We start from the raw sequence: 25,190 nt of genomic DNA on the forward strand, positions 1-25,190 counted from the left end.
CGAGTGGGTTTTTACGTGTATGACAGTTTTTCCCCCCGCCATTAGGGCAGACATACGCCGCTTTCAGGGGTTTCGTATTCATTTTGCATTCTTTCTCTATAGGAGTGTTAATTTTAGATGAACACAACATTGGTCAGTCTCACTTCACTTCTCTTGTTTATTCTTTACTCTAGTGAGGTTGTTTTTTGTCTTTCTATGTGATCAGTCCCTTTTACTTTTCTTTTTGTATTCTTTCTCTATTTCGCTTTTTTAATTATAATTTAATTACATCCGCCGTTAATTCATTCATCTAAACTTTCCCCCCGCTGTTCCACCTTGTGTGTATGTGTGTGTGTGTGTGTGTGCGCGCGCGTGTGTGTGTGTGTCCGCACGGATACATGAGTTTTCTCTTTCGTTCCCATTCATCCCCCCACATTTTGTTTGGTCTACAGACCTCAAAACTGCCGCTTTTCAACTTTTTCTTGCCTGTGTTATTGTTGGCTTCCCCTCGAGTAGCTTCCCTTGCTTCTCTGTCTTTGTCATTTGTTGGTTTGTGCAGTGCAGTTGTTTTGTCAGTTATTCTCCTCTTTATCTGTTCTATCGTCTTTCTTCTTCTTTTTTGTGTGTGTATTTTTTGTGTTTTTGTGCCTGAAGAAGACCCTTAGGTCGAAACGTCGCTGTTATTCGTTCCGTGTTCGTCATTTTAACGTGAGTACATTGCTTTTTGGTCTTTTTAATTATAAGTACAAACGCTCAATGAACATGATTATGAACTTTGTTTTTTTAAATTAAGAGAGACATTTAGGGCTGCTTTGTTTTCCGATTTTTATTCATTTATCAAAGTTACTTTTACTTAAACAGTATAATGTTTGCTAGTCAGACTGTCTGCACATGTGTGCTTGATTTTTTAATGTTTTTATTTATGTCCTACAGATATGCACAGTGATTCAGGAGATATTTGCTGATGGAGCTGTGGAAAGAGACGGGCGACTGAAGCCAGGAGACCAAATTTTGGAGGTTCGATTTTTAATGCAGTAACTACAACAACAACAAATCCCCATTTACTTTGATGTTGGCAAAGTTTTTGACCAAAACAGTGCAGTGTTCCAAACGAGTTCCTTGACTCCTGTTAGCAACAAAATCAACAGCAACAGTTCTAGTTTAAATATGTGCCTATATCTATGTCTTTGTGTAATATAATCAAGCAACTAAATACAGCAAAGTTCAGTTGTCTTTCGGTTAATGCTATATGTGGAATTTTTTATTTCATAATGTTATCCTGAAAAATTCAGGACTTTGACAGTAAGTTCCATGCCCACATCTGCCCTTGTTGGGAAGTGCTGTGTCAGTCTGTACACTTTGCTGACTGTGTGTGTGCTGACAGGTGAACGGTATGGACCTGACACAGGCGTCCCACTACCACGCACACCAGGCACTCACCAACTTCCTGCCCGTCTGTCGACTCACCGTCTATAGGGAGAGGGCCGAGGATAGTCGGCCCATCGAGAAAGAAGGTAAGCAAGTCCTTACAGCCTGAAAAGTTTGCTTATGATGGCAGATTCGTGTAAACTGAAGTTGTCAGGGATGTGCTCTGACTTTGTTGTACAGTGGTAGCTACGATGAAAGGACACCCTTGGGACTAGCCAAAAGTAGAAAATAGAAAAAGGGACAATAGAAGATGTCCTTTTAAGGGAGGTGTCCTCTCATCGGAGGGGCCACACATGGCAGGTACCACTGTATTGAACTAATTGTGCTTCACGTACGCACATGCCTCTAAACCTGGTAGGGACATTAACTTGTGATGCACTCAAACTCTTGGTATTGAATTGGCTACTGAGCATAAGACGTGTGCTTACAGTCATAATGTGTGTTTTTTCACAACTGAACATATTTTGTCACTAGTTTATCAGCACAGAGTTATCTTGCCAGAAAGATGACAGCCACTGTTCACACATACTTGTAGTTGAATACTGATCTGCTTGCTAATTTTGTTGATTTGCATGAATGTGCATTTGACTGTGTTGACAGAAATCCTGAAAATCACACTGATGAAGCACAAAAGCAGACAGCTGGGAATCAAACTGGTGGGGAAAAGGTATGTACAAGACAGACTGGTCACTGCATTGTGGCCGACAACTTGGCATATAGTGAACTCGCTTCTTTCATGACCTGTATTTGCATTATCCCTCAAAGTTGTCACTCCTTTTGATGAAATGGGATGTTAACTCCTACTTGTGTAAGTTAGTACTGTTATTGCTCCTTTAACGGGGGGGGGGGGGGGGGGGGGGGTGTCATTTTGGTTCTCGGACAGCTACATGCCAGCTTCACAGGAAGTTTAGTAGATAAAGCTTGTGCTTTAAAAGGAATGGTGCAATTCTTGCATGTTGCGAACTTGGTTTCAGAAGCAATTTCACAGTCTTTGCTGTGGTATTGCCTGTCAATGTATTATGTTTTTGTGTGTATATGTTTTCATGGTGGTGTAAAGCTAATGTCGTCAAATTGAATTATCTGTAATAAATGCTCTTTTCTGTTTTCAGAAATGGACCCGGTGTCTACATTCTTACTCTGGTGAGTATTTTGATTTATTCCCCCCTCTGCTTCTTTCTCTCTGTAAAGGTGTAGGGCTAGTTATTTTTCGGTAACTTACCCAACAACCAAAATCACTTGCCCAACAACGGGCCTGAATCCTCGATAGCTCATGGGTAGAGACTGTACACATTGTGGATCTACTTTTTGCGACTCAAAAGTTCAGAACACTCTAATGTACAAATATACATTTCTGGAGCAAACAATACAACCATACCGCATTTAAACCAGCAACTACAGGCTTGAACACATGAATCTCAATATAAAATCCATGAGTTTGGTTGTTTTCTGAATTCAGATCTGCCGTGCACAATCGTTTATCGCTAGCAAGATTCCAAGGAAAAGTAACTCTCATATTTTGTCTAGCAACACGAGTAGTTCCCCTTTCAGATTTCGGCTGCATCGACAAGACTGCAATCCGACGGTCAGTTTTCAACAATATTTCATTTTATAAACAGATCACACGCAATCAATTGCAAACATTTAATCAACTTAAAGAATATGCAGCGGTTTCATACACTATTTTGCCCCAGAAAACTGAACTTCATACAGTTTTTAACGTTGGCACACGGGTGTAAAACTTCGTCTGCTAGTCACATTCGAGGAAAGAACATTTCTTGAGCGATACCAAAACATGAACAGAACACACACTATCTGCCTTTACCGCCACAGCAGAATGACAACATAACTGTGTACTTGATTTCAGTTCAAAACATGGAAACTGACAAGAAGTGTTAACGGAATTGAATGATTTGCACGGAACTATACAACCGCACATTAATCGATCGCCTGCGCAGGTAGACTGGTTTGGAGAATATGATTCGATCAAACTTTCGCACAAAAACTCCTCTTTTCTTTGAATAACTGAAGAAAGGAGGAATAAAGAGGTTACATACCTCGTCTCAGTGATTATCAAAAATAATGGTCTCAGTTCGCGGTCATGAAAAAGCTCGCTGAAGCTCGCATTTTTCATGATCCGCTAACTTCGACCATTATTTTTGATAATCACTAAGACTCGGCATGTAACCTCTACTTATTCCCCCCTCTGCTTCTTTCTCTCTGTAAAGGTGTAGGGCTAGTTATTTTTCGGTAACTTACCCAACAACCAAAATCACTTACCCAACAACGGACCTGAATCCTCGATAGCTCACAGGTTGATGAGTTAGACTTTGAGGGAACTACTTTAGCGATTGAAAAGTTCCGAACGCTCCAATGTACGAAATATACATCTCTAAACCAAACAATACAAACATACTGCATACTGGCAACTACAGGTTTGAACACATTAACCTCCATATAAAATCTATGAGTTTGGTTGTTTTCTAAATCCAAATCTAACGATCAGTGCAGAGAAACTCGCTTTAGATCTCTTATGAGTGCACGCAAACTCCCAAGGCAAGTAACTCTCGTACGACAAGAGTAGTTCCCCTTCCAAATTTTCTGAACTGAGTTGCTTGGACAAAAGACTGCAATCCGACGGTTAGTTTTCGACAATATTTCATTTTACTAACAGATCACACGCAACCAAGTGCCCACATCGCATCAATTTAAAGAACATACAGCGGTTTCATACACTATTTTGCCCCAGAAAACGGAATTTCATACAGTTTTTAACGTTGGAACACGGGTGCAAAAGTTCGTCTGCTTGTCCCATTCGAAGAAAGAACATTTCCTAAGCGATACCAAAACATGAACAGAACACACACTATCTGCCTTTACCGCCACAGCAGAATAACAACATAACTGTGTACTTGATTTTAGTCCAAAACAGGGAAACTGACAAGAAGTGTTAACAGAATTGATTGATTTTCCCTGAACTATACAACCGCGCAGTATTCAATCGCCAGCGCAGGTAGACTGGTTGAGTGATTTGGATTCGATCAAACTTTCGCACAAAAACTCCTCTTTTCTTTGAATAACTGAAGAAAGGGGGAACAAAGAGGTTACATACCTCATCTCAGTGATTATTAAAAATAATGGTCTCAGTTCGCGGTCATGAAAAAGCTCGCTAAAGCTCGCATTTTTCATGATCAGCTAACTTCGACCATTATTTTTAATAATCACTGAGACTCGGCATGTAACCTCTACATCCCAGTTTGCGTGTATTGCTAACAAAGAATGCGAAACAAAAACGATTATGCAAAATGAAACTCTTGAAAATTAACTGTGAGTTTGTGTGCGCTTGCAGGGATGTGTAGGCATTTGCGCAAACATGAAATAAATTGGTAGGTTTGTAGGTCTGCACTGATATAGGAATACAAAGGTACCAATAACCTTCGTGGTTGAAAACGACGTTAAACACCAAATAAAGAAAGAAAGTACTTTTAAGACTGCCAAAAGTAAGGTCTTATAAGAGAGGTTTTTTGTTTTTTTTAACTAGAGATGAATTTTATGAAGGGACTTTCTGAGAAAATAAGATCTTAATGTAGAGGAAGACTCAAATGGAGGGTCATCAACTCTCTGAAAAAATCAGTCATCAAATTGAGGAGGGTCTTGAAAGAGAGGTTTCAGTGTATGTGAATATAAGAGAGTGTGTGTTGTGTGTGTTCAGATTCCGGGCTCTCTAGCAGCGTGTGACGGGCGTCTCAAGCCTGACGACAGGGTGCTGGAGATTAACAGCACTGACGTTATGTATGGCTCACAGGAACAAGCCGCTCATATTATACAGGTATTCTGAGTACCCTGTGTGTGTGTGTGTGTGTGTGTGTTTGCTTGTGCGTGATGATAAACAGCACTGACGTTATATATGGCTCTCAGGAACAAGCCGCTCATATTATACAGGTATTAGTGTGTGTGTGTGTGTGTGTGTGTGTGTGTGTGTGTGTGTGTGTGTGTGTGTGTGTGTGTGTGTGTGTTAGCTTGTGCATGCACAGATGGATCCAAGCACATTTACTTCCTCTTGGCAAATGTGTGTCTCATTCAGGTTTACGAATCTATCTCTCTCTCTCTCTCTCTCTCTCTCTCTCTCTCTCTCTCTCTCTCTCTCTCTCTCTCTCTCTCTCTCTCTCTCTCTCTCTCTCTCTCTCTCTCTCTCTCTCTCTCTCTCTCTCTCTCTCTCTCTCTCTCTCTCTCTCTCTCTCTCCTTATATTTGAAGAGACACTGTTACAGATTCCACTTATCATTGTTTTTCTCTGGCTATGCAGTATCTTGTGCTCATGCGTGTGTATGTGTGAGTTTCTTGTTCTACCTTTCTTAAATCATTGCATGTCTGTCGTTCATTAATCATTCTTCATTCCTTGTGACAAATTCACATTCTGTATTCTTTGCCTTTGTCCACCAGGTGTGTCCAGATAAAGTGCAGTTTGTTGTGTCGCGGACAAGTCGCCCCCAGACCCCTGACCTGATTCGATCTACCTCAGTTGAACTGGCCAGAATTGGTGCTTTCTCCCTCGACTGTGATCCCCCGGTCTCCCCCCTGCACAACGTCTGTAAAGAACGACTTGTCTCTCTCAACAAGGTATGCAGCTGCCTGGGTAACAGAAGTGCATAAGTGTTCTGTTAGGGCTGAAGCAGAGATACTATAAAAGAGAGGTCGCTGACTCCAGCCTAACAGTTTAGCCGTCTTAAACACCTGTGTGTGTGCATTCGTGCGTGTGTGCATGCGTGTGTGTGTGTGGGTGAATACACAGGGTTATGGATAGCCGTTTCTGGTATTCAGCTGTGATCATCTTTGTATGAAATGACAAAAGCGCACACATGCAAATCGCTGCCACGGTACAAAGCTTTCGTGGTTTTTTGTTTGTGTTAAAGAACTAAACTGCTTGGTTTCAGAATTGACTGAAGTTGCATTTTGTTTTGTGCAGGACTCGTCAGAAAGCTTGGGCATCAGTATCGCAGGTGGCGTGTTGAGCCAGCGAGGAGACACACCTGTCTACGTCACCAACATCAATCAGGGAGGTCCTATAGGCAGGTGTCGACAGGTCAAGGTATGTCAAGTTCCAAGTAGTGTAGTTTTAACACTGTCAAAAGTCTCAGAACTTTAGGTCCTGAATGAGAGAGAGTCTTGACATGGAAGTCAATTTACAGCTGTATGAAAACAAAATGGGGGAGGGGGAGACACCTCTATTGGTCAAAAACAAATTGGATATTAAACTCCCTTTTTCAGCCAACCCCAAACTTCTTCTAGAGATAGAGGTAAAACAGTCAGGTTATTTGTAGAGAAGACACCAGTCAAACGGAAACTTAACAGGTGTGTAAGACTGGTTGACGATATTATTTCTGGTATTTCAAGATTTTTACCAGTAAGATACTGGAAATTTCCAGTCAGCTCGATTCACTGTATGATGGTGCATATCTTAATATTGATACCACTTTTGCTGCGCTGGTTTTCAGAAGGGAGACGTGATATTGTCCATCAACACCATCAACTTACTGGGTCTGACCCACGCAGAGGCTGTACGGCAGATCAAGCTGCAGTCCAGCGTGCGCAACCTGTCGCTCAAGATCATAGAGGGGGCGGAAACACTGGACGGCAGCGGCAACTTCTCTCCATCCTGGATGTACTGGCTACAAATGCCCAAGTGAGTTAGGCTGGTTTTTGTGTGACGAAGGTGTATCTTCTTTCGTGTTTATGGTCTATACAACGTTCATGTAGATTCAAGTTTCTTGTGAGTGGACAGTATGATTGGTCATTTTTATGTATGACCGTTTTTGAGTCACTTGAGAAAAAGTGACTATGTAATCGGTCAGTGTTAGTCTGTCCGGCCGGCCGTCCGTAGACACCACCTTAACGTTGGACTTTTCTCGGAAACTATCAAAGCGATCGGGCTCATATTTTGTTTAGTCGTGACCTCCAATGACCTCTACACTTTAACTATGGTTTCGTTGACCTTTGACCTTTTTCAAGGTCACAGGTCAGCGTCAAAGGAAAAATTAGACATTTTATATCTTTGACAAAGTTCATCGGATGTGATTGAAACTTTGTAGGATTATTCTTTACATCAAAGTATTTACATCTGTAGCCTTTTACGAACGTTATCAGAAAAACAAGGGAGATAACTAGCCTTTTCTGTTCGGCAACACACAACTTAACGTTGGGCTTTTCTCGGAAACTATAAAAGTGACCGGGCTCAAATTTTATGTGAACGTGACTCCCAGTGACCTCTACACTTTGACGTCTGCTTTGGTGACCTTTGACCTTTTTCAAGGTCACAGGTATGTCTTGAAGGAAAAAAATTGAAATATCATATCTCTGAAACTATTCATCGGATTTGATTCAAACTTTATAGGATTATTCTTTACATCAAATTATTTACATCTGTATTGTGTTGTGAATAGCAATTTCTTCCTGTCCATCTGATGCCTCATATAATATTCAGAACTGCGAAAGTGACTCGATCGAGCGTTTGCTCTTCTTGTTAATTATTTCTTTAACTTTTAATTGAGTCTGAGTGAATTGATGCATTGAATTTGTTAGCATGGGGTTCTTTTGGTGCAGCTGATTGGCCAGGTACTGGTCACCTTCTTTCTGCTTATCTACTCATGGTCTTTTTCTGTGTTTTTGCAGGGAGCGTCACTTGTACAAGACAATCAGTAACCACTCATTTGTTTTCATGCTTGTTCAGTCCTTGCCTTTGTGTTATTGCAGAGTTTGTCACTCGTTCAAGACAATCACCTTGCTACGGAGCCCTAGCGGTAGTCTGGGTTTCTCTGTGGCCGGGGGCTGGGACTGTAGTCATGGCAACCTACCCATCTTCGTCAAGTCCATCGTTCCGGACACGCCCGCCGCCAAAGATGGCCGCCTCAAGTAAGGATCTGCTGTCTGAGTGTGTCTGTCTGTCTTTTTGCATCTGTGTTTTCATGCCTCTGTGTCTCCGGGCAAAAAGGGAAGGTTGGAATGTAAGACCGTTGAACGCTAAAGAAGGAATGTAAGATACTACAGTTAGCCCCACCCATCCCCTTTTTTAAGACTTTGCAAAACATCTTAGAAAATGAGGTTTGGAAAGAGAGGAATTCTTGAAATAGGGCTACATATAGAAGATATGAGTGGAAAAGGTTGGGGGGGGGGGGTGTGGAGGTCTGGGAATCAATAATGAGAGGGTCCTAAAAACGTTTGAGGAGTGTTGGTGCACTTGATGTCTTGTTCCTACCTGTCTTGCTTTTCCATCAGTTTCTTAATGGAGTTTACCAAAACCTGAGGTGCAAAACTTCACTCAACAGTACCTGATGTTGTTATATATTGTTCGTTAAAACTTTGCATACTGCTTCACTTGTCGACAGATTACATACCAGATACGGTGAGATTCAGTTTAAGGATTTGGGCTCCCCGTAGGGCTTAGAAACTAACTTGAGAATACACACAGCATAATTTATTGACTTATGACATGTACAAGACGAAAGCCGAACAATGGTGACTGCGTGTGAGAGCCAAGAAATAAAAACAAAAAAATATTTTTTATTGTATTATTTTTTATTTCTCGTCTTCGTTAACACATGAGTACAGTATTGTTTGATTTTTTTTTACAAACGAGACGGCTAATTCATGCGGTTGTGTTTTCTTTTTGCCAGGTGTGGGGATGTCATCGTCAGTGTCAACGAGCATGGCCTGGAGAAGGTGACCCACTCAACAGCGGTGGAGATCCTCAAACAGGTGGACGGGGCCGTCATGCTGACTGTCACGTCGTGGCCCGGCACCGTCGTATGACACAGGCTCAACTGCACACCAGTCGCCATCTGAAGGGACACGCGCGTGGCAGTGGCACGGATGCAGCACAGCAGAAATGGCCATGGATGTGCAGAGAAATGTTGCAGCTTCCAAAGTTTGATGCAGCTCAGGATGGACTTCTTCAGGGCTGAGACTCTTTAGCCAAACCCCATTTTATTAGTCTTGCCATGATGGCAGAATCGGTGATGCTGAGTTATTGTGCTGATGTGAAGATCAGCGTAGGTGTCATGTGCTGAAACACCACACAGCCAGTTAAACTCAGCATGCACCTGTGACGTGTGTCGCTGACATCATCAGTATGTGTGTGACACAGAATCTGCAACAGCATGAGGCGTGTTATAGTAGCTTTAACAGTGTGTGGGTTTTTATTTGCAACACACCCACCAGTTTGCTGATGGCGACAAGTTTACCAGCTGGCAGCATCATCAGAACCACCCGATGACTCGACACAAAATCAACCTCATGGTCACATGCTGAGATTTCATACACATTATTGGCTGCAGCACTATCAGATTACCTAGGACACACACACGCATGCCAAACGCATCAAACAACGTTCGCTCTTTTGTCTCGTAAAAGTGGACCCAGCTTCTGCTCACTGAAACAGGCTGCAAGACTGACTGCCACAGCGTGTAGAGCCAGCTGTTGTGCAGTGCTACCTGCTATGAAAGGACACCCTTGGGACCAGCCAAAGTGTGCAGGTGGCCTGTCATGACAGGCCTGTTTTGGTGAAGACAGCATTCAAAGGGACACTAACAAGTGTCCTTTTGTTGGAGGTGTCCTCTTATGAGAGGGGCCTTGCATTGCTGGTAGCACTGTACACTGCCAGCTCACTCCTGGCACCTCAACTCACTGCTGTCCATGAAACAGCGGCACCTTCCCTCAGGTTTCTCCAAGGCTTCCCGTTTCAGCCATTGGCAGTGGTGTCAACACTGGTGTGTTAGTTCTTTCTCTCTTCCACAGTGGAAGCAAACACTGGAGCTAATACTCAATTCAGCATGACTGTTGCTGTCATGACTCACACAGCTCATGAACAGTTGCAGTGAATTTTCAGGAAATTGAATATTTGCCAACCCAAAGTACTCATCTTCTCGCAGCTTTGAAAAACAGAACTTTTTGCGTAACACCACCTGTATAGTTATCACATTTGCACTGTAAGTCCTTTGGGACGCATAAACTCGGGAAGACACATAAAGTGTGGCGGACACAAAGTCTGGCGGACACATAAACTCTGGATTACATTCTGAATGCTGGATGAGAGGCGCACAATGCTGCTTCAGCTAAACCTCTTTTTCTTTTTTAAACAAATGTGTTGCTTGTGACTTTGGTTTCTTTGTTTCTTCATTTACTTTTTTGAGCAGTAATGACTTCACTTCACAGCTTGATTATGCTGTGTTAGAAGTCACTTCCATAGCCCAGCTGTATCAGTAAATATTGTGTTGTTCACTTCAGGAGTTCATCAAAAGTTGCTGATTGAAGGTAGCACTAGCAGGCTGTGGTCACAGAAGACTGCTGTTGTGACGGAACAAGACCGTGAAAGTGCATTGGGCTTGTTATGCCGTCAGCTTGGCTTGAAGACTTGATGAGTAATTCTGCAACAATACGACCAAATAATTGCCGCATGTCTGTAGATCTTAAAGTTAAACTGAGGTCACATACTTGAGATAAATGAATTGAAGTGATGTTTTCAAAAGAAATACTACTGAAGACAGTTCTTTATAAAAAGCAAGCTTCTGATACTTCTAGAAAATTTCAGCAGTTCATTCTCAAGGAGAAAAAAGCGAGCTACTAGCAGGTTTGAAAAACTACAGCAATTCATTCTTTAAAAAGCAAGCTGCTGAAAGTTCTGAAAAACTCAAATAGAAGCTTTCAGAAATCAGCAGCTAACAGTTCTAGAAATCGACCGCAATTTTTGTCTGGCAAACTACAGCAAAGAATTTCTGGAGGAAACTGTGACAATCATTTTCTGAAAACTGCAACAGGATATTCTGGAAGAAAACACTAAACCTTTCTGGGAAAACTACAACGAGCGGTTTCAGAAAACTCCCACAGACATTTGCACGGAACTTCAGAAGGTGTTTCAAGGGGAAAAGCATGACGGCTATGTGAAAGAGAAGAAGATCAGTATTCATTACCGGAGACGCAATAAAACAAGAAAAACTGTGCATTAAACCAGGACTCTTAAAAGTAAGGGACCTTCGTCATTCCTCACCATTGTATCTACGCTGCACAACCACAACTTTGAATCAATGTCTGCAATGTTGAGTGTCGTGTTCAGTTTCAACTCAAATGTACAGATAACCAAAAACTAATTGTATGATCTTTCTTTCTTTGAATGATGAAAAGCGTGACTCAGACTTTTATGTCCTCAGAGACCATTTTTCTTCGAGGTACCTCAATACTACTTTGCCTTCCACTGGACGTGTGTGGATGAAATCAAACTCGGTGACAGTGTCTAACGTTTTATGATTTTGACATTTTATACCAATTTTTACAACAGTTGAAAAGTGACGGACAGTCAGAAATGCAATGCGATGGTTTATATTATAAAAAGAAATATGAAAGATTTGCATTGTTTGAAAATTAGGCCAAGAAAAAGAATCAATGTTTCCGATTCCCCAACCGACCCTATTTTTTCCTCCCGATTGATAAAAAATTAATTTTGCAGACTTTACAAGGAAAAGCTACTCTTCTTCAACATCCAGGGGACACAGCTTGCACGATTTGCGGCCATTTTAAAGCCACATGTGCCTGTGTAAAATAACAATCTCCAATCAAAAACAAAAAGTAACCAAATCTACCAACCCTCATTTTGGTTTGCCTTGTCATCGGAAACAAGCATTTTATTTTTCTTGGCCTAACGGAAAGAGAAAGTGGATGTGTAAGGAAGTATAGACTATGGGGTTGCTATGGTTGTGTTTTTAGTATGAGCTGTGGCAGAAGTACTGTAAGCGGTTCTTTTAGAACAGATATGAAAGTTGTGAAAGATATGAAATCAAAATTGTGTTGTGAAAATAGACTTTAGAATGGGCTACAGAGTTACAACTACAAGAGTGAGGGTTCGAGTTGGAATGTTACTACATTGTAACTTTGAAAAGATGTGAAGGTGCATGTTTTCCAAATTGGGGAAGAGGGATGAGATAAACTGTCCTCTGGTCTATGGAGAGAAGTGAATTTCAGTGATATGATTGATAGAGTAATTCCGGAAATACCTGGGCCAGGTGTGTATGGGTTGTGAAAGTGAATACTCTTGCTTTCATTGAGGCAAGTTTTCTTCAAGTGCTCCTTGTCCACATGTTTCAGACACACCCCTCGCCAGTGACTACCTGCTATTCAGACTTGGTCGTGTGACAGACGTTTTCTTCCACACGAGATTACGTTGATTGTCTAACGAAGCCGTCAGGCTGAGATAGACATTAGCTTATTGAGTGTGGAAGAAAACTCTGTCACACGACCAAGTCGGAATAGCATTTATGTCTCACAGCTTCAACAGAGGAGAGAAGAAACACGTTTTGTGTACTCAAGCTTGACAACCCTAAACACAGGAGCAGCCATTGTGGAGAGATCTACTCTTTGACGGAAGTGAACGAACAGCTATGAATGACGTCTCGGTATATGTGAATGACGTCACAGTCATCGTCACAGTCTGTATCTTTTGAAGCATCGCATTCTTCATGACGTCTTTCTGTGTCTGCATTCGCGAAATGTTTGTTCTTTCCGGGATCTTTGTGATCTATGTTCAGAACTCTGTCCTTATAGTTTCAGACAAACAGGCCTCCTGAGCTAGCCACTTTCCAAGGGCAGCTAAATTCGCGTATGGAAACAGTACTGTCGTCTGGGATGCCGTTTTCAGTATTCTGAGCGTTGAAGAATGTGTAAAGAGAAGAAACGATAACAGCAGGAGAAATAAAAGTCGTGTGTTAATTTTTTGGCTTTTGGAGGGACGATTTTGAGTTTGAATCCGTTTTTGCCATGCTCCTAAAGCGTGTGACATACAATCTTGCACACGTTTGCTTTAGTAGTGGCAAAGAAGGAAAGCGTGTGACATAGGTGTATAATGTCACGTGGGAAAGTTTGCCTCAATAAAAGCAAGAGTATTCACTCTTTCACAACCTAAACAAACCCAACAGAGTTATTTATGAAAATTGTCTATTTACAGCAGGACATAGGGAAGGCCTTTTATCTATAAATAACTACTTCTGATAGCATATTAATCATGATCATTATTTAATGGCAATACTTAACCATAAAAAGAAATCTTTGTTTTAGTGCAAATAGACTCTATTTTTGACACTGATTAAAATTAGAACTTGGACCAGAAATAATAAATAAAACTTTTTCTCTAGTAGGATGAAATGTAGACTGGTGCTTGGGGCAGTGGAGGGAAGTATGCAATACAAGATGACCCCTTTTCAGGACCTGTTGACTCCTCAATTCTCACCTCAACGTCTGTTTGTTTTATGCACTTTCTCCCGTTTGTGACAAGACGAGTAAGCAAGGACGAGTGTGGCGCCTCTGGTCGCTGTGTAACGTGTCAAACAACGGCAGAACAGAAAAACGTGTATTTTTCTCGTTCGGCGTGTGTCGTGGTTAAACCAACGGTGGGACAGGAACACGTACACTTGACACATTCTGTAGCATGTGAAACAATGGAATAACCGGAAAACGTGTATTTTGCTCGTTCTGTGTGAGCGAGTGAAACTAGGGCGGGGACAGGAACACATATATTTTGCCCGTTTTGTGCGTTTTCCTTCGTCGTTGCCCCCTGCCCTGACCAGAGGTTGCTACCCAAGGAGGGAGGGGAGACAATTGTGTTCCGTTCAAATACAGTGGAATACCTCATCTTGACCATATTATGTCCATACTAATTACAATGATTCTGTACAATGCCTCGTGCTTGCTGTCTGTATGTACCTCCAAATAACCTGTAATGTAACACGGTCAGGAACTGTAATCTCATGACATGAGTGACTTCTTGTGGCCAAATATTATTCTTGCATGTTTGTATGGATTTGGGGGGGAACAAGTGAGGAAATTTGTTCCTGCTGTTCAGGCTTGAGTCTTTATAATATAGTGAGTGCAAACTTTACAGGTCACTTTTACCTTCAGTCAATATTTTTAAAATTTTGCATTTTATTCATTTTGTTTGCATCTCACGAATGTTTTGTGACAGAATTGTGTCACAATGGTGATTTGATCTCATGTTGTATTATTATATCACAGAGAGCCAATATCCTGTGCAAGGCCAGTTTTTAAACAAGAACATTTTCAGCAATAGTCTAGCAAATTTTGCTTTGATACGCAATTATCTTTGGTTAGACTTAATAACTTATACTTATTATAGGACTTGTAGGATAAATGGCATGTAAAAAGAAAGCATTTGTAAACAGTAGTTTGTGGATGATTGGAAATGCAAGAGGGGGAATAGGGATAGAGAGGGAACTCTTGCGAGTGTGTGTCTGAGAGAGAGAGAGGGAATGTTTGTAAATAGATATTTATGGTAAATGTTGAAAGTAATTTCAGATGAAAGAACGGTATTCTTGTACAGAGAACATACTGTTGTGTACTTTTTCCCCCTTTGTATTATTGTAATAAGATATGAACTGTAAATAGTTGTTCTGTATGTGTTCATTTTGTCGTACTGAATTTGATCATTTCCGCACTCAATGCACGTGTTTTTTTAAGTAAGCCCATGAGTAGCCTTTTTACGCATCATTTGCTAATTAGAAATGATTTTGGTGTCAATTTTGTACGGCCATTGCACAGTGTCTTAAATTGTTCTTTCAATCAAAGTTGCCATTTTGCTTTCATAGAGGAGTACGCACCACAGCAGAGTAAAGTAGAACAGCCAGTGACTGTCACTTTAAGTGGACCAAGTGATCGACAAGAAGAAGAAGAAGAAGAAGTGGACCAAGAAGTGTCCCTTACTACATCGGAGGAAACTGCAGTCTAGTAGTGCATGAATGATCTTGATGGATAATATAACTCACTATGATGGAACAGAAGAAGAAAACGACATATCATTTCTGATCACACCATTAAAATATTTATCACCACATAAGTTTGGTTTACTTCTAGCTCACCATTATTCATTTTTCTTTTTCTTTCAGTTTAGTAGAGGTCAGTACTGCATTTTCATCTTCATCTTTTTATTCTTTGAGTTTTATTGTTCTCTAAAAATGAGGGAGAGTTGTAGCACATTTGTATATTTCTACTGGGTTTTTTTACATAGAATTAGTTGAGTTAAATTACTGTTGATTTTAAAAATCATTCAAAAGAACGAGAAAGTTTTCATATGGGTTTTTTTTCCCCCTAAATATCTTCCATGTGGATGTGTTTAAAGTGCATGTTTTCTGACAGATTTTTTTTATGTTCAAATGAGTTTTCCTCGAGGTATTTTTTTTCATTTTTGAGTCACTTGAGAAAATGTGACTCTATGTAATCGGTCAGTGTTAGTCTGTCCGGCCGGCCGGCCGTCCGTAGACACCACCTTAACGTTGGACTTTTCTCGGAAACTATCAAAGCGATCGGGCTCATATTTTGTTTAGTCGTGACCTCCAATGACCTCTACACTTTAACGATGGTTTCATTGACCTTTGACCTTTTTCAAGGTCACAGGTCAGCGTCAAAGGAAAAATTAGACATTTTATATCTTTGACAAAGTTCATCGGATGTGATTGAAACTTTGTAGGATTATTCTTTACATCAAAGTATTTACATCTGTAGCCTTTTACGAACGTTATCAGAAAAACAAGGGAGATAACTAGCCTTTTCTGTTCGGCAACACACAACTTAACGTTGGGCTTTTCTCGGAAACTATAAAAGTGACCGGGCTCAAATTTTATGTGAACGTGACTCATTGTGTTGTGAATAGCAATTTCTTCCTGTCCATCTGATGCCTCATATAATATTCAGAACTGCGAAAGTGACTCGATCGAGCGTTTGCTCTTCTTGTTTCATATGGGTGTTAATGGGGACAAGGAGCTTCAAAAAGTTAATATCAAACCAATAATCTCATTTTCGACAATGAACAGATTTTGGGAACAAATCATTGAACAACTGTGTTATGCTGCAAAGGCAATGACCTTTATCTAATAATGACAATATATATAAAAGAGTAAGTGTTCCGCAGTATAGAATGGGATTCTTTTTCTTCAAAGGCTGATGACATTTGAAAGCCCCAGTGGAAACATTCATGGCATATCAGACCTCAAGAGAAAAATGAAAAAAAATATCTAAAGTGAATTAACTGGGTTTTTGTTAAAAAAAAATGTATGCAGTGTGTGCTTACTATGATACCCATTTCTTTCAAAAATATACTCATCGGAGTTCACGATTCGTTGCGGCAATGATTGCTGGCCCGCAGTGATCGCTGACAATGTGTTTTGACTGAGGCCACATGGGTGTGGCTTAAGGTCACATGAGTTTAGGTAAACACAGGTGTTCAGCGATCACTGCCAGTTATCAGCAAGCAATCGGCCGCGATTCCTGGCTCCAATATACATATTATTGTTAAAAAAAAAGGTTAATAAAGCACACACTGCATAACATACACATCAGACTTAGTTGATCATCGTGATGGCATTTTAAAGCCAGATGCTCGTTGAAAAGTTTGGGTCAGTAAAAGGGGCTCCTACTATTTCCGGATGAAGTCTATTAGAGAACATTTTTGCTTTTACGAAATAACTTCTTTCGTTTACATTTTGTTCAAAAGAGGAAAACTGTGCAATTCACTATATTACTTTTTGTACAGTAGTTTTATGCTATCATCATGTTCATTCTGTGTCAAAAGATGTATTACAAGAGTGCCTCAGAAGTGGCAAAACAATGTTACGATTGAAGATCATCATCAACATTGCTTCACGGATATCACCAATCAAGTCTGTGCACTTCCGTGCTGTCATGTCATGCCCATTTCTACTCTCATCTTCTAACCTATCCCCATGAACGCCATCCGGTTTCAACAGATTGTATGCAAATGGCAGGCGTCATCGAAAAATTACACTGGAGCGTGTCTTGAAATTGAATGCATTCATCCATTCCTTGCAATGTGTCACATGTTGTATCATCAATCATCCTGTGAATAGATTCATCCAATCAACTCTTGGCATATCGCTACGCACAAATTTTTCTCGGACAAACAAAGTGACAGGCCAGCAACCCACCGCCTATTTTACATACATCAAACATTTTGGGTGTAAGTTTTGTGGCTGCATCTCTAGTCTTGGAATTTTAAAACAGGAGGCGTGGTAAACTGATGGATGGAGGGTGGTGTCAGAGTTTCTATTTTGGATATTATAAGAAATGACTCTACAACGTCTGAAGCCGTAGAATTGTGTGTGAATTTATTGTCAGTTTGTGTATGATTGTGTTGACTTGTTTGGCTACTCTTGCAAAAGTGTTTTTATTTTTTTGTTTCTTCTTGCAAATGAGTGCATTGAACTGAAAAGGTTGTGGTGGTCTCTACTGCCTAGTTTTATTTGCAAGTATTATTTGTTTTGCATACCCCCCCCCCCCCCCCCCTCCTATCAAGCTGACAAAAAGATTGTTTTAACTTAAAGAGTGTTTTAACCTTCCTTGGTATGTCTTAAAGCATTGCATTCAAATGTAAATGTGTACATTCTAACTTACTTTAGCATAATAAGCATAATAGATGAAGTTTCAGCAGAACTTTCTGCTGCGTGTAAATTTGTTAATTTAGCAGAAAAGGGTTTTATGTTTATGATGTCTATCCCTATTCCCAAAAGACACAGAAGCATTTTTTGTCACTAAGATTTTCAGACAGAATACAAAAATGTTGAAGTTTGAGTGTAAGCTTTATTCCAGATCGAATTATCAGATCAGCAGTAAAGCTTACCTTTAAAGGCACAGTAAGCCTCCCGTAAACCATCACAGACTAGATGATTGGCCGCTTCGCCGGGTATCGGCTTCGCCGGGAAGAAGTAGAGCCGAATACCAGGCTCCGGCGCACGAAGGAAAGGAGATAAACGCACAAAACACTGGAGACCTTCTAAAAATAGTAACGTGCAGTGACCTTCTAAAAATAGTAACGTAGTAACGGGAATATGGATTGACGCCACACGGAGGAAGGGAGATAATCGCGGCTGAAAACACTGGAGAAGATAAGGAAGAGTTACTGGTAGTGGATCCCGACAAAAAAACAACAACACTAAAATCGGTTCAGCGCGCACAGCGCTGCGCGCTGAGAGCACGTGTTGAAACATCTCATCGATGAGGTTGTGTCCAGGGTGTAGCTGAATACGGTGTCCAAATTTGAAAAAGATCCACCGAGGACTGGCCGTGCATCGCGAACAGACAGACAGACACTAGTCGTATATATATATATATAGATACTGTCAGGCTTTTACACACAGTACAAACACCCTTTCATTTGAACACTCACCACTCCGGCGAACGCAAGAAGAAGAAGAACACTCACCACTTGAGAACATCCTAGGTGCCCTCCGTAAAGAGCGAGCAATTTTCAAAGAATTTATTTTTGCGTGGTTTATCTTACCCCTGAGCCATCGTGAACCCGTGTGATCCAGTTTCCCTGTGATGCAGTCGTCAGTTAGTAATTTGAATGCGACTCGCTGTGAGCTTATCTGCAATAGCACGTTATTATGTACCTTTGACTATGCACGAAACAAATGGCTGTGGTTCACAAGAACTCTTCGCGATGGCTTTTGACTGTTCAGAGGAACTGGCGATAGACATAAACCGTCGTCTGCTACGAGAACCACGACCTTGCGTGACCCTGCTTCCGGGCGTTTTTTTTATATTTAGTCAAGTTTTGACTAAATATGTTAACATCGAGGGGGAATCGAAACAAGGGTCGTGGTGTGTGTGTGTGTGTGTGTAGAGCGATTCAGACTAAACTACTGGACCGATCTTTATGAAATTTGACATGAGAGTTCCTGGGTATGAAATCCCCGAACGTTTTTTTCATTTTTTTGATAAATGTCTTTGATGACGTCATATCCGGCTTTTCGTGAAAGTTGAGGCGGCACTGTCACGCCCTCATTTTTCAACCAAATTGGTTGAAATTTTGGTCAAGTAATCTTCGACGAAGCCCGGACTTCGGTATTGCATTTCAGCTTGGTGGCTTAAAAATTAATTAATGACTTTGGTCATTAAAAATCTGAAAATTGTAAAAAAAAAAAAAAATTTATAAAACGATCCAAATTTACGTTCATCTTATTCTCCATCATTTGCTGATTCCAAAAACATATAAATATGTTATATTCGGATTAAAAACAAGCTCTGAAAATTAAATATATAAAAATTATTATCAAAATTAAATTGTCCAAATCAATTTAAAAACACTTTCATCTTATTCCTTGTCGGTTCCTGATTCCAAAAACATATAGATATGATATGTTTGGATTAAAAACACGCTCAGAAAGTTAAAACAAAGAGGGGTACAGAAAAGCGTGCTATCCTTCTTAGCGCAACTACTACCCCGCTCTTCTTGTCAATTTCACTGCCTTTGCCATGAGCGGTGGACTGACGATGCTACGAGTATACGGTCTTGCTGAAAAATGGCATTGCGTTCAGTTTCATTCTGTGAGTTCGACAGCTACTTGACTAAATATTGTATTTTCGCCTTACGCGACTTGTTTCAAACTTTCAAAACTTCGAATTGTACTGATCTTTTCTTGATGAAAAAAGAAATCTTTTATGATTTAAGAATGTTTGTGTAACAAGCTGTCAATTTATTATTTAGGTTTTAAAAGTTAGGTCTAGCGCCAAAACGCACCACGGTCCGATTGTCTCTGACACAATCCGCAAAATTAATTCTTTGAAAATTGCTCCCTTATGTAGGGCACCTAGGATGTTCCCGTTCGGTGAGCGTTCAAATGGAAGGGTGTTTGTACTGTGTGTAAAAGCCTGACAGTATCTGTGATGGTTTACGGGAGGCGCACTGTGCCTTTAAGCAAATTAATAGACTATGAAAATCATAAGATTTCAGTTCGATAATATTTTTATATTCAGCTTTTAAACAGAATTAGCATTTAGAGTTGTTTGTGTGTGTGTGTGTGTGTGGGGGGGAGAGAGTTTCCACAGCTTATTACTGTTAAAATGTGCTGTGTCTTTTATAGTTCTAATCACACTTGAATTGTATTGAAACAAGTTTTAGGTTCAGTGCACTCAGCAGGCTGTCTGTCAGTGAGTGTGTAGAGAGCAGAGCCAATTCTTATGTATGTACTCATATTTAATGATTTACATGAATTTTTTTTATCGCATGTCTTAATAATTTGGGTATATTGGTTTCCATATATGTGAAGATGTGTTGTGAATGAACTACAATGGCTGCGTTTCAGCGAAAGCGAACAGCTATAATTATGTATGAATTTATTTTGCTGTGAGTAAATGCCACGTTGTCAGATTTACAGGGCTTTGCTCAACATGACAGTATGAATTCCAGGACATTGTATGATATTACATTAATAAAGATGATGATGTATACTTGCGAGGCCTTTATCTTATTTTGTCGGATGGACACTGGCTGTTGGGTTTTTTGTTTTGTTTTATAGTATTTTGGTTGTGAAACCTCTCTCTCTCTCTCTCTCTCTCTCTCTCTCTCTCTCTCTCTCTCTCTCTCTCTCTCTCTCTCTCTCTCTCTCTCTCTCTCTCTCTCTCTCTCTCTCTCTCTCTCTCTCTTACAATTAGTCAAAAACAAAGCCCTTTTTTTCTAAAAAGATCAAAATCCGAAAGAAACAACTGAAAATCATGCAGAGACTTTCTTCCGAAAATTACAAATCTCTGGCAAATTGAAAGGAACAACAAAATATTCCTTCAGAGAGAGAGAGAGAGAGAGTGAGTGAGTGAGCAAGAGAGAGAGATAGACACACACACACACACACACACACACACACACACAGAGGCACACACACACACACAAACACATACACACACTGAAACAGACAGACACACGCACACACATACATACACAGACATACATATACACACACAAACCACGAGTGAGAGCGAGAGACTGAAAACATGAGAAAGAGAGAGTCGTCAGTAAGTAGTGGTATTGACACGTAGCGATAATGACACGTCGCGCTAAAAGATGTAGTGCAGTCGTCACGTAGTGATAATGAACGAATGATAGCGACTCATCGACAAATTATGTGTAGCACTAATCAACGTAGCGATAGCGGCACGTAGCACAAATGACACGTACGACAAATGACACTCAGCACAAATGACACGTAGCGCTAGCGATACGCACATTCGCTTATGCAGGGGAAGTTCGCCAAGTCTTTCGTTTTATACTGGTCACCAATAGCCGTTTCAAACCATACCTTCGTGCATGTCCTTGACTTTTTGGCTCACGTAAGTGTAGCCTATGCGATCGTAACTTTGTCTGTCTGTGCGTGCGTGCGTGCGTGCGTGCGTGCGTGCGTATGTGCGTGTGTATGTCTGTGGTAGAAACTCTAACATTTGAAGACGTCACATTACATTGACGTCACATTATGACGTAAGAGGGTTAGACGTCACGCTAAGGAAGTACTGAAAGTCTCGGTCATTATTATTTTGAGCGCGCCGAGACTAGTTGGCAGTCGTGTCCTTGTAAGTAGGCTACATGCAGACAGACAGATCTAGATCTAGTGTCTCGCTTTCTTGCACAGTTTCACCTATGCTCTTTCTGTGTGTGTGTGTGTGTGTGTGTGTGTGTGTGTGTGTGTGTGTGTGTGTGTGTGTGTGTGTGTGTGTGTGTGTGTGTGTGTGTGTGTGTGTGTGTGTGTGTGTGTGTGCGTGTGTGTGTGTGTGTGACGGAGTGATTGAGTTTGTGTTTGTGTTTGTCGATTTCTTACGTGAGCCTTGATGGCTTCGCCTCTTGTTGTTCATGATTTTGATCAAGATAATCCGTTTTCTTGCAGAATTTCTCAAAGTAATCATCTGGCAAAGTAATCTTCGAGCATCGAAAGTGAAAGAGGTATTTCAGGCCAGGCACCTATTGCCCCCTAGTTCCGGTTATCAGAGAGAGGCTGCCGTGCCCTAAAATCTGATTGGTCGAAACGCTGGGGGCAAAGGTTATACGAAAAAGGTTGTACCTCTCTTCGTTTTAACTTTCTGAGCGTGTTTTTAATCCAAACATATCATACTATATGTTTTTGGAATCAGGAACTGACAAGGAATAAGGTGAAAGTGTTTTTAAATTGATTTCGACAAATTAATTTTGATAATAATTTTTATATATTTAATTTTCAGAGCTTGTTTTTAATCCAAATATAACATATGTATATGTTTTTGGAATCAGCAAATGATGGAGAATAAGATGAACGTAAATTTGGATCGTTTTATAAAAAATTGTTTTTTTTACAATTTTCAGATTTTTAATGACCAAAGTCATGAATTCATTTTTAAGCCACCAAGCTGAAATGAAATACCGAAGTCCGGGCTTCGTCGAAGATTACTTGACCAAAATTTGAACCAATTTGGTTGAAAAATGAGGGCGTGACAGTGCCGCCTCAACTTTCACGAAAAGCCGGATATGACGTCATCAAAGACATTTATCAAAAAAATGAAAAAAGCGTATGGGGATATCATACCCAGGAACTCTCATGTCAAATTTCATAAAGATCGGTCTAGTAGTTTAGTCTGAATCGCTCTACACACACACACAGACACACACACGCACGCACATACACCACGACCCTCGTCTCGATTCCCCCCTCTACGTTAAAACTGACATTTAGTCAAAACTTGACTAAATGTAAAAAGAGGGCTGCCTGAAACTGGTAATGATCATCCTCAGAATGCACCAGATTGCACCATTTTGCATCCTTTTTTTCAAAATTTTCCGGGGGGGCATGCCCCCGGACCCCTCTAGCAAGCTAGGCGCTTTGCGCCGTCGGCTCGGCGCTTTGCGCCTTCACACCCATTTCTTCACAATATACTTATGGAACCCCCCCCCCCCCCCCCCCCATAAAATGAACTGATCCGCCCCTGCGAACCAAAGCAAAATGATGTTCCTATTTATGTTGTGTTTTGGTGTGAATGTGTGTCTTATATCTGTTCTCTTTTTTTCTTCGCAGAATTCATCCATATGTCGATCCTGGATACACGCTGGAGTGCTGGGGGTGACAGAATCAGGCACCGTTGTCTGGATAAGCATCGCACACACTGCCCCCTTCACCGCTTCTCTCCGCCACGGCGTTACCTCTATGGCGTAAGTATGATGAACACTTCACCACGTCTTCTTTTTCTTCTTCTTCGTCTTCTTCTTCTGCATCTTCATCTTCATCATCTTCTTCGTCTTCTTCTTCTGCATCTTCATCTTCATCATCTTCTTCTTCTTCGTCTTCTTCTTCTTCTTCGCTTTTACATGTATGACAGTTTTCACCCCACCAAAATGGTAAGCAACCATACGCCGCTTTTGGGGGATGCTTGGTTGGTATTTTCGTGTTTCTATGCTACCCACGAAACTCTGACACAAAAACACACGCCCACACACTCAAACGCACATGCACGCACACACACAAACATACGCACACACACAGACATATAAGCTAACACACGAACGAACACAGACACAGACAGACAGACTGACACACACACACGCACACATACACACGCACCGACACACACACACACACACACACACACACCGCCACCACCACCCAACCTACCTTACCACCACCACAAACCTTCCATACACATGGCAAATGTACCAACCAGCATAGTTACGCAGACAACCAACCTGTAACATTCCTCTACTTGTCATGTCCACCAGGAAGGGGAAGTGTGTAATGTTGTATTGTTTTGGTCACGTACAATAAGCTTCTGCTTGCGTTCCTGTCCCCGTTGCATGCTGTTAATAGTTTCATGTCATTTATTCTAAATACAATTTCGTTTAAACCAACGTGTTCTCATGTTTTTCTGTCATATTTTTTTCCCGACAGCGGCAGAGCGGAAAACCTAGCGGCAACACCGGTGGGCAAAGACAGCACCAATCACTGAATGCCGCGGGCAGCAGGCCGTCAACACAACTGACCCTCTTCCTTGTCGTGCAAAAGTTCGGTTTACCGTCTCAGGTCTTGAAAGTGTTTTACATGGGATAAGACGACCCACTTGGTGAGGTGTTAGAATAATACAGTATGGTTTGAGGCTTATGAGGCTTATATCGCGCGTATTCCGTGGGTTCAGTTCTAAGCGCAGGGATTTTTATTTTTTATTTTTTTTATGTTTATTTTATGCAATTTATATTGCGCACATATTCAAGGCGCAGGGATTTATTTATGCTGTGTGAGATGGAATTATTTTTACACAATACATAGCGCATTTACATCGGCCAGCAGATCGCAGCCATTTCGGCCCATAATTATCCTACCGTTTTCACGGCCTATTATTCCAAGTCACACGGGTATTTTGGTGGACATTTTTATCTATGCCTATACAATTTTGCCAGGAAAGACCCTTTTGTCAATCGTGGGATCTTTAACGTGCACACCCCAATGTAGTGTACACGAATATTACAGTATGGGTGCCCAGTGAGCATAAAGGAAATTTTGTGATGAAATAATGAGAGAAAATGTAAGTTTTATGCCCTCACGACAAAGCCATTAGGGGCATGTTACACGGGAAAACCCAGCAATTTCGCTGATAGCTCTTTATGACATGAATTCTTGGAACATTCAATCTCAGGGTGTCGAGGTGTTGTATGTATCCAATAACAGAGATGCTCAAAAGGATTTGAGCTGGTGAATCAAACGGATTACACGGAGGAAACATACCTTTCAGTGGATTTGCAAAATCTGGATTGGAAAACAACAACAACAACAACAAAAACATCATTTTACTGGGATTTACATTAGTGTTTCCTGGGTCGGGGAGTAAGCTTTAGTTGCAGGATCATGGAGAACAGACCAGATTATTTTGCTGGAGTAAAGGTACCGAAAGCTTTAGTTGCAGGATCATGGAGAACAGACCAGATTATTTTGCTGGAGT

At 40.9% G+C, this 25,190-nt stretch overlaps 1 protein-coding gene and 1 long non-coding RNA gene across 3 annotated transcripts in view; both read left to right on the forward strand.

Annotated features, from left to right (window-relative positions):
• LOC138970984 (ligand of Numb protein X 2-like) overlaps positions 1-19,378 on the forward strand; it is a 59,480-nt gene extending 40,102 nt beyond the window's left edge. For both annotated transcript variants that reach the window (XM_070343568.1, XM_070343569.1), the window contains exons 6-15: positions 913-996; positions 1,364-1,493; positions 2,008-2,074; positions 2,517-2,547; positions 5,117-5,233; positions 5,847-6,023; positions 6,370-6,492; positions 6,899-7,086; positions 8,154-8,312; positions 9,074-19,378. In XM_070343568.1, coding sequence (XP_070199669.1) covers positions 913-996; positions 1,364-1,493; positions 2,008-2,074; positions 2,517-2,547; positions 5,117-5,233; positions 5,847-6,023; positions 6,370-6,492; positions 6,899-7,086; positions 8,154-8,312; positions 9,074-9,209 — 1,212 coding nt within the window. In that variant the 3' untranslated portion in view covers positions 9,210-19,378. The remainder of the gene's footprint in view (positions 1-912; positions 997-1,363; positions 1,494-2,007; positions 2,075-2,516; positions 2,548-5,116; positions 5,234-5,846; positions 6,024-6,369; positions 6,493-6,898; positions 7,087-8,153; positions 8,313-9,073) is intronic.
• A 3,898-nt stretch (positions 19,379-23,276) lies between these two features.
• LOC138970312 (uncharacterized) lies at positions 23,277-25,144 on the forward strand. The gene is made up of 2 exons (XR_011456884.1): positions 23,277-23,412; positions 24,146-25,144. It is a non-coding gene; the product is annotated as an uncharacterized lncRNA (long non-coding RNA).
• The last annotated feature ends 46 nt before the right edge of the window (positions 25,145-25,190 follow it).

This window comes from Littorina saxatilis, linkage group LG7 (genome assembly GCF_037325665.1).
Source record: "Littorina saxatilis isolate snail1 linkage group LG7, US_GU_Lsax_2.0, whole genome shotgun sequence".
In the NCBI taxonomy this organism is placed as follows: Eukaryota; Metazoa; Mollusca; class Gastropoda; order Littorinimorpha; family Littorinidae; genus Littorina; species Littorina saxatilis.